Source organism: Peromyscus californicus, unplaced genomic scaffold, assembly GCF_007827085.1.
Source record: "Peromyscus californicus insignis strain IS unplaced genomic scaffold, ASM782708v3 Scaffold_6__1_contigs__length_162567912, whole genome shotgun sequence".
In the NCBI taxonomy this organism is placed as follows: domain Eukaryota; kingdom Metazoa; phylum Chordata; class Mammalia; order Rodentia; family Cricetidae; genus Peromyscus; species Peromyscus californicus.
The window spans coordinates 13,453,802-13,466,392 of NW_026294584.1; the positions used below are offsets into that span (position 1 = coordinate 13,453,802).

The 12,591-nt window shown below is 42.6% G+C and overlaps 1 protein-coding gene across 16 annotated transcripts in view; it reads left to right on the forward strand.

Annotated features, from left to right (window-relative positions):
* Positions 1-558: 558 nt before the first annotated feature.
* The window catches only part of Adam22 (ADAM metallopeptidase domain 22), a 228,123-nt gene continuing 216,090 nt past the window's right edge, over positions 559-12,591 (forward strand). For 7 of the 16 annotated variants that reach the window (XM_052720759.1, XM_052720757.1, XM_052720758.1 and 4 more), the window contains exons 1-2: positions 560-932; positions 1,390-1,550. In XM_052720759.1, coding sequence (XP_052576719.1) covers positions 851-932; positions 1,390-1,550 — 243 coding nt within the window. In that variant the 5' untranslated portion in view covers positions 560-850. Of the gene's footprint in view, positions 933-1,389; positions 1,551-12,591 lie in introns of all 16 variants that reach the window. The other 9 variants (XM_052720751.1, XM_052720752.1, XM_052720755.1 and 6 more) reach the window with 2 other exon arrangements.

A 12,591-nucleotide genomic window follows, 5' to 3' on the forward strand; every position in this document is an offset into this window, starting at 1 on the left:
TCCAGAGGACGTGGGTTGGATCCCCAGAACACACACAACACTTCTGTAACTCCAGTCCCAAGAACCTAAGACTCTCTTCTGGCTGCCAACAGTACTGCACACACATGGTGCACAGACACACCTGCACTGCAAAATACTGACACAAATAAAAACATTTACGGGCCCTCCCACTTTGCTCAAATTCTTACCCAAACAGCCTTTCTTAATTGCATCTGAGAGCGGGTGGAGCGCACCCAGGTCCTTTATCATTGGAACCACCTAGCACATAGTAGGATCTGTATCTGTGCAATGATTGACTTGCCAAGCACGCTGGGCATGGTCCCTTGGTGACTCGTGAGCAACAATGCGGCTCTTTGCAGACGCTGGGGGCGAATTCCCGCTGCTGCAACCATGCAGGTGGTGTCCCTCACCTCTGCTGTGCGCTTTTCCTTCCTGGGGTCTGCATTCTCCGGGTGGCGACCGTCGCGTCGCTGTGGCGACCAGCGAAATGCGGGGAGGGAACTACATTTCCCAGCTACTCCGGTGCGCGCGGCCGGGTGCGGCGCGGGGTTGGGGGGGGTTGGGGGGGCCAAGTGCACCAGGCCCGCTGCGCACCCAGCTCTGCTCCCCGCCGAGCTGGCCGCCCGCCCCGGCCTCCGCCTGGGGATGAAGTGGGAGGCGCTAGAAGCCACTTAGCTCCAGCCTGGCGCCCGCCCGATGCGGCGCTCGCTCGCTGCCCCCGCCACCCAAGCGCCCGCGAGGCACAATGCAGCACTGAGGCAGCGGCGGCTGCGGCAGCGGCGCGGGCCGGGAAGGGGCGGCGGGGAACCGGAGCCCGCGGCCGGGGCACGAGCAGCTGAGCGCCGCCACCATGCAGGCAGCGGCGGCGGCCGCGTCCTTCTGGCTGCTCTGCGCCTTGGGGACCTGCCCCCTGGCAAGCTGCGGTCCGGCAGGTAAGTTCGCAGCTGCCCGGGCTGCCAGGACTCTTTGGAGCCCCGAGGCCCCCCGAAAAGCCGCATCTGCCTTTCCACAGTGCGCGGGTTTTTTTATTTTTATTTTTTGAAGGGCAGTGAGAAAGGAGCAGACGTGTGGGGGCTCGAGGATGCATCAGCAATCTGGGGTCAAATGCCTTTTTTTCCCCTTGAAGAAGAGGAAAATGGGGAGAATGGGAAAGGGGTGCCCTGTTTCTGGGCCCGGGGATGCTCTCGGATGAGCTGGTCCAGAGCTCTCCAGCTGGTGTCTCTGCGTCCTTCCCAGATGGGTCCGGGAGGGAGGAGGCGGGGGAGTTTTCATAGGGGAGATACAGGGTGGAGGACTGTGGGTCAGGGTAATTATTGTTATTATTATTATTATTACTATTGTTATTTGCCGTTTCTCTCTACTCCTCCTGCCCTCCTGCCTGCCCGCAAGGAGACGCCTCACTGAGGGAGCTGGAGAGGGCGGACGCAAACCGCTTCCTGGAGCGCCAGAGCACCGTGCCACTGCGCCTCATCTACCGCTTGGGCGGCGAGGACGAAACTTGGCACGACCGGCTCAACACACGGGTGCGGGGCCACCCTGGCGGCCAGCAGGTGAGCGGCGGGCGGGGTGAGGGAGGTGGTCTGTGGCGCAGCCCCACGACCCCACGTTTGCTTAGGGTTGCCCTGGAGACGCGGTGCACAGGGTGAAAAGAGCACCGTCCTAATGCGACTCATGCATGATGCTCCTGGTGCAAGAAGGAGGAGAAAAAGAGACAGAGAAAAAAAGGAACCCACAGAAGCACAGGCCTGGGGTTTTGCAGAAGCGGGGGTTGGAGGGGATGGCGTGGGTACTCCTGGTAGCCCAGTAACCTGAGCGAGAGGCGAGAGGCGGAGACCCCATCTTCTTAGTCAAGCAAAAACTGCACGAGGTAGGAGGACATTCTGTTTGGGTAGGATTGCATCATCATCTTCGTTGTTTTAACTCTGAGAGAAGGCTTTATAACACAAGATAAGAAGAAAGAAGGGAGGAGAAGGAAACTAGGCATCCCTAAGAAACGCAAACAAAAATAAACTACGTTGCAAAATCCCCTGCCCACTTAGATTCGTGAACAACAGAGATATACCCGTTCACTCCTGACTTCCATAAACCGGTCCTTCCTACCTTTTTTACCTTTGTAATTAGGGGCTGTATTGTTATTGAGCACTTACTTTCTTAAAAAACAAAACAAAACAAAACTAATTCATCGCATTAATCAAACAAATGTACCTGCATCAATACCAAACATCCATAGATACGATTGAAAATCATTTTGAAGTTACTGGCTAATTCTAGCAGATATTTTTGGGCCCATGTAAGTGTTTTTCTGGTTGCATGATCAATGAGCCTGACAGTTCATTGATCTGCAGGACATCTGAAGCGCATGTAGTTGGAAATGGTTGTAAACTTTACTGAAGATAAGCTGGACATTTTCATATCAAATACACTCGACACTACGTAACTGTAATGTGCTAATGTACTCAGTTATTCACGTGTGTGAGATATATAAAGACTGAAAAATGTTTGTCTGTATTTGCAGCCAAATAACTGGCTCCATTACAGTTTTGACCTAGGCAGAGATTCAGGGTTACTTGTAGTATCCATTGAAGTTAGATGATGTAGTAGAAAACTTTGTATGCCCATCCCTTAATGAAGGATTTTGTTATCCGAATTAATGTTTGGCAGCTGCCTGTGTCTCTTCTTATTTTGACTTGTTTTCATGGAAGAACTACATAAGCAGGGGACTTGTGTCTTATTTCTCAGTAATAAATATTATTCCTGTGAAGGAATAGTCTGATGCTCGTTTGTAGCCTTTTATAAAAAAAAAAAATCTAGACACATATGAACTAGAAAGGATTATAATGAGTTCTATCTTCAGTGATTGGTAACTTACAGTCTTGCTTTTGATTGTCTCCTGCTATTCTTCTTCCTCTTTCTGTATCACTTTGATGCAAATGATATATCATTTATTAAAATGTTCAGTAGTGAAACTCTGATAGGCAAGGGTTATTTTAAAAATGTAACCCTGAATTGCCATGTTAAAAGTAAGATTAATTCTTTAATACTATAAAGCAACCATTCTTTCGAAAACTTTTACTTATCTCAAAAATATGCTTACACGTGTATAGTTTTTATGCATTTTTTTTCTCATTTTGAGCCAGAGCTGAAATAAAGTGCATACTTAGTTTATTTAAGTCTATTTTAGTGTATGGTTTCTTCCACCCATGCCTTTATTTTTTATTTTTAATTTTCCTTGTAATTTATTTATTAAGACATGAAGTCTTTCGTTCTCTAAAGTTTTCCATGGTCTGGATTTTGCTGATGTAGGCAGTTTGTTAAAACAAGTCCCGGAGTCTTAGTGGGAAAGGGAGGACAGACAGAATCCGAGATGCAGGAGGAGAGTGAAGGAGCAGACCCTGGAACTCGGGGTCTGCCTCATGTCATCACGACCACAGTGCCTACTCCTTCTCTATGCTGGTGAAAGGCCACTAATTTTGTAAGACACACTATTTTTTTTCCTCTTGGTATTTTTAGAATACCACTTCTGAGATGTTTGGACTCATATAGGCCTCTCCACTCGGGGCAGAAGGTACCATAGGCCCTTCTGAAGTAAACTTCTCAGTTGGGAGAATGAGACTATTGTTTGATGGGACATAAGTGATTTGGTAGAATTTAGATTAAACAGCGTGCATAGATTATTAATTCAAGTCAGAAGTGGAAGCTATAAATACTATTTATAACTGTTACAAGTTATCCTTGGTATCTAAAGGTGCAAATAGTGTATCTTGATGTCTGCATCAGCTAGGAAGTCAGTGTACTTAACCAGGATCCTTAAATTACAGTAGGACACCACAGAGAACTGACAGAATCACAAAGACCTACTCATTGCCGTATACCCGACATTCCTACAGTAAGGAAACTAAGGAGTTTTCTTGTCCATTAGGTGTTACTGGTTTCCAGAGAGCTGTAATTTAACCTGAAAATATTTTAATTTTATATAGCTCTTATTATTATTATTTTTATTATTTGATAAATAGATAGACCTGTTGGCACTGTAAGTACCCATGGATACATTTTAGGAACTCCCATTGTCTTTCAGAAATAACATCTGGATGCTTTTTTTTTCCCTGTGTGTGTGTGTGTGTGTGTGTGTGTGTGTGTGTGTGTATAATTCATTTCTTGACTCATTAAAAGGATTTTATTCACTGGAGCTGTTGCTATTTAGCATGTTAAAATAAGTCAAGGCCATGGGGATTTAGAGATAAAAGACACAGTTCTAGCCTTTAAGGGGTTTACAGGCAGCTGGGACAATGAGTGAGTGGATGAACAATTACTCCTTGCCCTTCAGTCTTGAGGTGATTGCAGACTGCTGTGGAAACAGCAAGCCCGGCATCTAACCTCTCGAGCAGTCAGTGGGCTCTCCCAGGATGTGCTGTCTGATCTGTTTTGAGACTAAGTTAAAGAATTGGCCAGATTACAGAGAGGGAATGGGTATGTCCAGCAGAGGGGACAGCAGATATGGAGGCACGTGGAAGTCAGGACTTGTATTCGTTAACTGTAGATGAGATATTTGGGGACTGGAGTGAAGAGAGTGTAGCTTCTAGGTGCTGCAGCAAGGTCTTCACTTTCTGAGGAGTTGGGACTAGCTGGCTAAATTCATGATCCTAGGTTATAGTCCTAGTGTCCCAGAAGAATCATTGTAATTCCTAAGAGTGAGCAGGCTTAATTAGTCATTTTTATTCACTGATAAACGCCCGTTCATATCATTAAGCTTCGTAGAACTAAGCTCCCAAACATACTGAGTACACTTTGCCTGAGCGGCATTTACAAAGCACCCAGATCAGTGCTGGGCATACACTGAGTCTCCAAGAGTCTGTTAAGTAACAGCACCTCCCTTGGGCAGCTGGAAGACTGTTTAGAGATTTTATGACATCATTTGAATGCAAATGATGCCCTAATGACCTGAATTTAACACATTCCCTGAAGTTACAAATTACTCAAGTTTTACATAATGCAGTGAAACTGAATAGCCTTAGTAAGACAGACCTTATAGGCCCCTTAAATTAGTTCAGAAATGACCTCTTACCTGACAAGCTCAAGCAACTGACCGAGGGAAGATAGTCACCTATGTAGTCTTAAATGGTTCCGTTCTTCAAGCCCACAAAGACTAGGTGAGTACCAGGCTTCTTTTATTGATGTGAACTTGTTTCAGCTTTCATCCATAAATGGGAATCGAAAGCTTTTGTTATAGAAGAAACTTTGTTTTGGTTCTGTTGGAATGATGACAGTTTAGTGTGAAATGGTGACTTTGTTGATACAAGTCCATATTGTGAAGTTTTTGTTTGTTGTATGATGAGTTAAGTTACTCCATTATATGCTAATTCATATTGTAAGTGGGAGGATCAGTCCATGCAGAAGCTTATTATGCCATAAAATACTAGAAATTATAGTCAGCATAATCATAGTTGATTGTGGGTAACCTTGTGTCTTCGAGGTTGTCAAATATGAAATAGTTCCAAGCTTGGAAAATAGCCCTAGGAGATTCAAAATACTGAGTCTTTTTTTTTTTCCTCCTGTCCTGACAGTATATGCTAAAAGAATTTCGTGTTTGTGAATAGTAAGGTAAAACGTATTTTTTTTCACCAATTTGTATAAGGTATCATCTACTGGTTTTTACTGATGGTTTAATATTGATAACCCTGTAGTTGTTATTTAGAATATGCTTATTAATGATTGCTCTATTTGCCGGCTAAGCATCATAAATTTACTATAGCATGAGAAATGGGTTACCTGATAACTTATTCTTTTATATAGTTACCTATAAATTCTGTTATTTATTTTATACCAAGTAGTTTTATATTTCTGCATACAACATAATTTCTTCTATCAGAAGTGTTTGTTGTCAGCCAGTAAAAGATCTGCTTTTTCTCATCTGGTCTTCTACAGATTTTTAAGGAATTGTCATGTGGCAATAAGGGTGTGGATCTGTAGTTCCACAGTTTTATAACCGCCAGTGAGTGGGGCAAAAAGCAAAATGAAGGCAGGATGGCCGCAAAAGGTGTGCTCTGGTTTTGTGAATCTTCATACATGTGCTGTAGGATGGGTGAGCGGTCCTTAAAATTATGCTGCTTCATCTGGGAGCATCGGGTCCGCCTGAGAGTCAGTTGTCTGCAGTACAACTTCCCCAGGGGAAAAGGGCTCCTAGGAATTACAGCTTTGAGGGTAGTTTGCAGCATAGCACAGATCTCTTTTGCTAAACTAAGCAGCTCAATATTAATAAAGCTAGGCTATAAGCAGCAGGAAAGAGATGTTTCACAGTGCGTATTTGTAACCTACCAATTTTTGTAAAAATTGAATAAAGTAAAAATAAAAATTGTAATATCCCTTAAGTATTTAAAAATAAGCTTCTTTTAATTTTATATCTATCTATCATCTGTTTATCTATCTATCCATCATCTATCTGTCTCTCTCTCTCTCTCTCTCTCTCTCTCTCTCTATCTATCTACCATCTATCATCTATCTATCATCTCTCTCTACCTATCGTGTGTGTGTGTGTGTGTGTGTGTGTGTGTGTGTGTGTGTGTGTGTGTGTGTATGTGTACACATATGAATATCACAGCACACGTGTGGAGGTCAAAGGACAACATACAGGAGTCATTTCTCTCCTTTCTCCATGTAAGTTCTGGGAATTGAACTCAGGTCACCAGGCTTGGCAGCAAGCATCAGTATTCACTGAGCCATCTTGCAGGCTTTCCTGTAAATCTTCATTCAAACTTATATAAATGTAGTAATAGGATCTTAGATGACAGAAGAGACCTAATTCAGGCATTACTGTTTCTTATCTTTGATATCCCAATGTGTATATGTATAGTTGTGTGTGTGTATATACTCAGATATACATATAGTTATCTATGAAATTCCACAAAATTATCTTACTGTGCATAGTGGAGCCAGTTTTTGGTAATTTCTTCACAGCTATACTGAGAGCAAGCATGAATGATTATAAGAGCTTATGGGTTTGTAAAGAATGTTCTTAGTTTTATTTGCTTTCTCATACCGCAAAAACATGCCAAGTGTTCTTTTGATTGTTCTAGAGCCCATTTTAGAGAGAGAGCTGCTCTTTTTCTCCTGACTCACTGAGAAAGGAATGTGTAACACAGGCATCACTCCACAGCTGCAGTGAGTGTGTCAGGGCCACATTTATCACAGGGGAAGCAGATGCTCATCCAAGTGGGATGGAGGAGAAAAGCAGAGCCTGGGGAGAACGGTGGGACACAGGAAGGAAAAGGAAGCAGAAAAAAGATGTCAGTGTACTATGAATGCTGTATAGTAAGATATTTAATATTTGGTAGTTTTGTGGTTACTTTCATGTGTCAGATTAACTTCTTAGTTCCTGATGTACATTACCTTCACAGAAGTTCAGGGGAGGTCATAACTTGTCATCTTTAAAGAAGCTAAGAGGGGATTTGAACTTGGAAACTTTAGCTCCACTGCACTGGCTGAATACTCACTTTAGATGGCATTCAAGACATTTGTATGTCCTTTGGCATTGGAGTCAAAGGTTTCTTTTATTTTCCCCGTTGGACTTACACTTTTCTTTTAGTGCATCAAAAATGCCTGTGTTTATTTTTAAAGTGTACTGCAGTGAAGAAGCTTGCTGAACACAGTAGGAATTTTTCAATTTTACTATCTTAATAAATAATGGAATATATGGGAGACATTTGACATCCAAAAGCAGCTCTTGAGGCAGGTGTCTGTAGATATTGTACTGATGATTATATTCTTTCATTGTAAATCCAATTCCTAGTATTCAGCACTCAACATCAAAATTACATACACTTTGTAGTCAGAGCTTTGTTGACAGAGACATTAAATACTAAACACAGATCTATATTCATATAACCCTCACAAAAAGAAAAGGTACAGTTATAGTACCAGCAGTTTAAGGATCCCAAATGTCAAATCATTCAGGTAAAACAGATAAATAATAACTAGGATGATAAGTTCTGTGAACATTTGGTTAGATGTGTTTATTTTGGCAATAAAAGTACTAGAATGAAAAAAATTTGGAGAAAAAAAAAGAGTTGAAAATGTAGAAATTCATTTTTCCAAACATGTGTTGTGTACCCTAAGCCCTGTGATGAGTGATTTACATTCATTATTTTTAATGATGAGGTAGATACTATTAGACACACTTTGTAGGCTTTCCCATGGCCATATAGCTTAATAAAGGGGTAGGAATGGGAAAATAATTCTGAAAGAAAATATTAAAAACAGCAAAGTACTTTTTTTTTTTTTTTTTGGTTTTTCGAGACAGGGTTTCTCTGTGTAGCTTTGCGCCTTTCCTGGAACTCACTTTGTAGCCCAGGCTGGCCTCGAACTCACAGAGATCCACCTGCCTCTGCCTCCCGAGTGCTGGGATTAAAGGCGTGCGCCACCAGTCTTTTACAAAGTTTTTGCTACTAATTTATCATGGATTTCTCATTTATCTGTGTTAAAATATACTAACATCATTTCTTTAAGAAACTCCTGATGTTTATTGATCTTCTTTCTGGATAACTTGTAATTATTTTACATGTAATTAAACGTTACATGTATTTAAAAAATACTTAACATTAAAACTGATTTTAGACTTCCACTGCCCTTTACTCCTGATTATTATTTCTTTTAAGATAAAAATCTGTTTTGTCTTCTCCAAGGCAAACTATTATATATAACTGGATTTTGAAAATAAAATTAAAAATTCTGTGTCATGATCCAGAAATACCAGCAGTTCTAATTGGAAAGAGAGAGAGTTTAGAATTTAGTCATTCCTCGGAATCTGTTTCTTGTTTGTGTAAGAGGTTGTCAGAGTCATACATATGAGCAGGTTAAATAAATATATTTCTCCTCCTTTTATAAGTTAGTGTTGTGCCGGGGCGTTTTCCCTCTTAGTGGGAGCTACCTCTTCCCTTGGCTTCTGTTGTTTTGAACAAAGCTCACTAGATGACTGTGACGACTGGAGCATGGTTTTCTGGACCGAGGCTGCAGAGCGCTTTCTTCTTCCACAGGTGCTTTTATGATGCACTCAGTTTGGCACTGCCCGGTGTGGATAGCTTTATCACTAGTTGTTGGTTTCTGGTCTATTCCCCACCCCCCCCCCCCACCCCCCTTGGCTCATGAGGTAGGTTCGTCTCCTCCACTGGCAAGATTAGCATGCCGGGGCTGAGCTGGTGGACAGTTCCTGGTGATGACTGACGGTTTTCTCAACACAGTGTCTCTTTTCCTTGGATGCTGGAGAGAAGCCGCTCCTTCATATAACCTGGTTCTGCAGATTTCCTTCAGGGCCCTGGTGTGTTTTTGATGCACTCAGAGTGACCTGCCAGGGTTCTGTTAGAAACACAATTGTGGAGCAGGTACAAGTGACAGCCAAGGCTGTGAATAGTCTGGCTTTATTAAGATAGGGTAGCCTGGAGGAGTAGGAAGGGAGAGAGCTGACTAAAAAAGTGACCTGGGATCGTCCAAGTGTGGGCAAGAGTGGACTTTGAGTAACGGTCGGGGAGAAGGCGGGGCTCAGGGAAATCACAGATCTGCTACAGAGAAGAGATTGGGCCCATTGCCCTAGAACGGCCCAGCAGCCTCCTGGCTCGGCTTGGACAAGGCTGCCTGGAAGAGTCTGATGGGGTTTTTAGTGACTGACCTTAATTTTGATTCTAAGGTTTGTGTTCAGCAAACAGGAGCCTGTGTTTAGCCAGGTTGCCCAGATGGGCCCTGGGAGTGCTTCTGTTTCCAATGAGGACTGAGTTTGGGTTTCAGCCGGAACAATTCTGCCCCACCCTGTTCCCTTCTTCCTTCCTCATTGCTTTCTTCCTTCTTTTTCTTTCCTCTCCTCTTTTTTTTTTTGTATTCTTGGTTGGTCTTCTTCAAGTTCCTCAGGTTTGTGAGAGAGGGCCTTAGCAGCCCGTGTCTAAGTGGTCCCATGCTTCTCCCCATGATGTAATGGAGACTGTCGCACTGGGCCCGGCCTGGGTCAGGAGATGTCACTAGTTCACGGTTGATTTCCTAACTCATGCAGGCATTTTTTGTTTTTATTCTCTAAAAGTCATAGCTAATTTGTATAAAACGAGTCATAGTTCATGTTGAATGACATGTGATACTTGTTAATTGAATGTTCAGTGAATGAGTCTGTGTAAACTTGAGTTTGGAAAGTAAACAGTCATTGAGCTGAATAATTTTTCTTAATTGTTTGTCATATGTACTGAGTTGTTTACAAAATTTTGGTGTTTCCCGTGGCTTAGCTGAAGTTGGTACTTTGAAATGTGTTGTAGAAAACTTTAGAAAGTGTTTAACAATGGACAATGGGCATGTTAAACAACTCATTTTCAGAGTTGCCAGTGTGGTGAGTAATTAAGTCATTATTCTTAGGAAGAATTTTTTTATTGATGTTGGTAGAAACTTAAACATTACCAAAGATGATAAAAGTTTGGATTCTGGACCCAAACCAGCATTGACTACATTTGTGATCCTGTTTCTGCTTAACTGTAAATAGATCATTGCCTTCTCTTCTTTATTGTCTCATAAAAATGCCTTTAAGCTAGACAGCTATTGATTGGGTAAAATGTGGTGGAAATCCATGATGTGTTTATTGCTCTCACTTCAGTTGCCGTTTCTGACTGGGTAAGTCACTAGAGCTAAGACTGTTTTAAACACAGTGTAGAGCAAATGTTCTTGACTGTCATGGAGCTACCAGGTAAAAACCGGCAAAAACACTGACGTTGAGATAGTAAGAATTCTGGTGTAATTGAATTTCCGAGGTTAGATCAGCAGTGTTCTTGTATTCTGGATGATCTTGCACAGGCAATGTTCTCTCATAGACAATGAAGTTCTAGTCATTTGTAGCTGCATTATTTTAGTATGAAACATAGTTGAGAGTATTGATTAATGAGTTCAAATGTTCCAGGGATGAAATCTTGAAGTTTGCAGTTGTATGGGTTGAGTGGGGTGAAAATATTTTATTTTAGCTTAAATGCATAGAAAAGCGTAGGGCAAAGGCATGCACTTTTGTTTTCTTGTATCCCTTCCCAGCACTGAGTGGGGACAGTAATGTAACAAGCACCCAGCAAAGGAGTGTGGATGCCATGCATTATGAGGACTCTGTTGGTGTTTCTGGGCTTTTCCCTGGTTAGTAATGCTTTTCATCTCTTTCATGGTTACCTGTTTGTAAGCTCCATGACTCTCCTGTTGATTTTCCTGTGAACCCAGGAAATGCTTCTCTGTAACCTTTGGTGGATTGTCTTTCCTCCTCTTTCTCACAAGCACCTCTCTTTCTCTTAGCAACTAAAATAAACACACACCTCTGGAAGGTTGCTTGTATTCAGTGTTGGTGCCATTCAGCACTGGACTTTACTTATTTTGGGGATTTGGAAATGTGTTATAGATCAACAAGCTCTTCATTTCACTAATACTGATCAACAGTATCTTGTGTGACGCCCCCTCCCCCCAGGTGCTTTTATCTTAGATTCCACTTAAGTTGGCTCTCATTCATTTTCTTCATTGTGTGTGTATCAAAGCATCCATTCTGTTGCTCAGTGCTGAAACTCTTCTTCCTGATACCATTGTCCTGATTCTCGTTGCTCTTACTCTCCTGGCTTCCAGCTTGACGTGCTCAGTGCCCACGCTGTCCTGGCTGAGCATGACGCTTTGAAGGTCTTAGACAAGAACAGGGATCCATTGCTGCAGGACAGTGACCCTATGCCATGTTGCTATAGGATTCATATTCAGTGTAAAGAACGACGAGGCCTATTACAGGTTAGTCAGAGTCAAACTTGCCTCAGGCGTGGCGTAGAATTGTGTGTACTCATGTGTGTGCTGTGGAGGGGATCCAGACACTGATAGCTGTGTGAAGTTGTTTCTGTGAGATGGACTGTCGTCTTGATCTCAAACTTGGTCATTTATAGTTACCATTGTCTGCTGCTGCTCAGCATGGTACCTGACCCAAGGTAGGTGCTCAGTAAATATTTTTAGTCAGTTTTTATCCTGATTTTCTGTCTCAAAGATATGAAGAAAAAATTAAGTGACTATGTTACTGACTGATATAGCTTTGAAATATTTGCCACAGTTATAAATTCTTTCCAGTAGATATTCCAGTTTTTAGTCAGGAAGCGTCAGAGAGGAGCGTGTCCCTCCTCCCATATTTATGCCGACTCTCTGCCCTCTTTCCTTCCTCTCCCACAAGTATTCTTGCCACCCCAGCACAGTCACTGTATGCAGTAGGCCCTGGTTCTCCGAAGTACCTGCACAGTGACCCTGTGAACTGAAATCAGAGTTCTTCTTGCCTGGACCCCAAGGCAGAGCTTAAGAGAAAAGTCAGAGCCGTGGCACTGAGGGGGCAGGAGAGAGGGGAAGTAGCAGGGACTTGGACTATTGTGAGTCTACTGACATTCCACCACAGAAAGCTGTCTTGCTGTCTCATGGACACTTTAATCACCATGACACAATCACTCCTGTCCGTTTATAGCCCTGTCTGTCCTAGTGAAAATAAATCCAAGCTATTTAACCTTTGTGGCGGTGTTTATTCCCCAGACTTTGTCATTTGCTGCCAGGAGCAGAGTTTTCTTTGAGACAATGATGTGCATC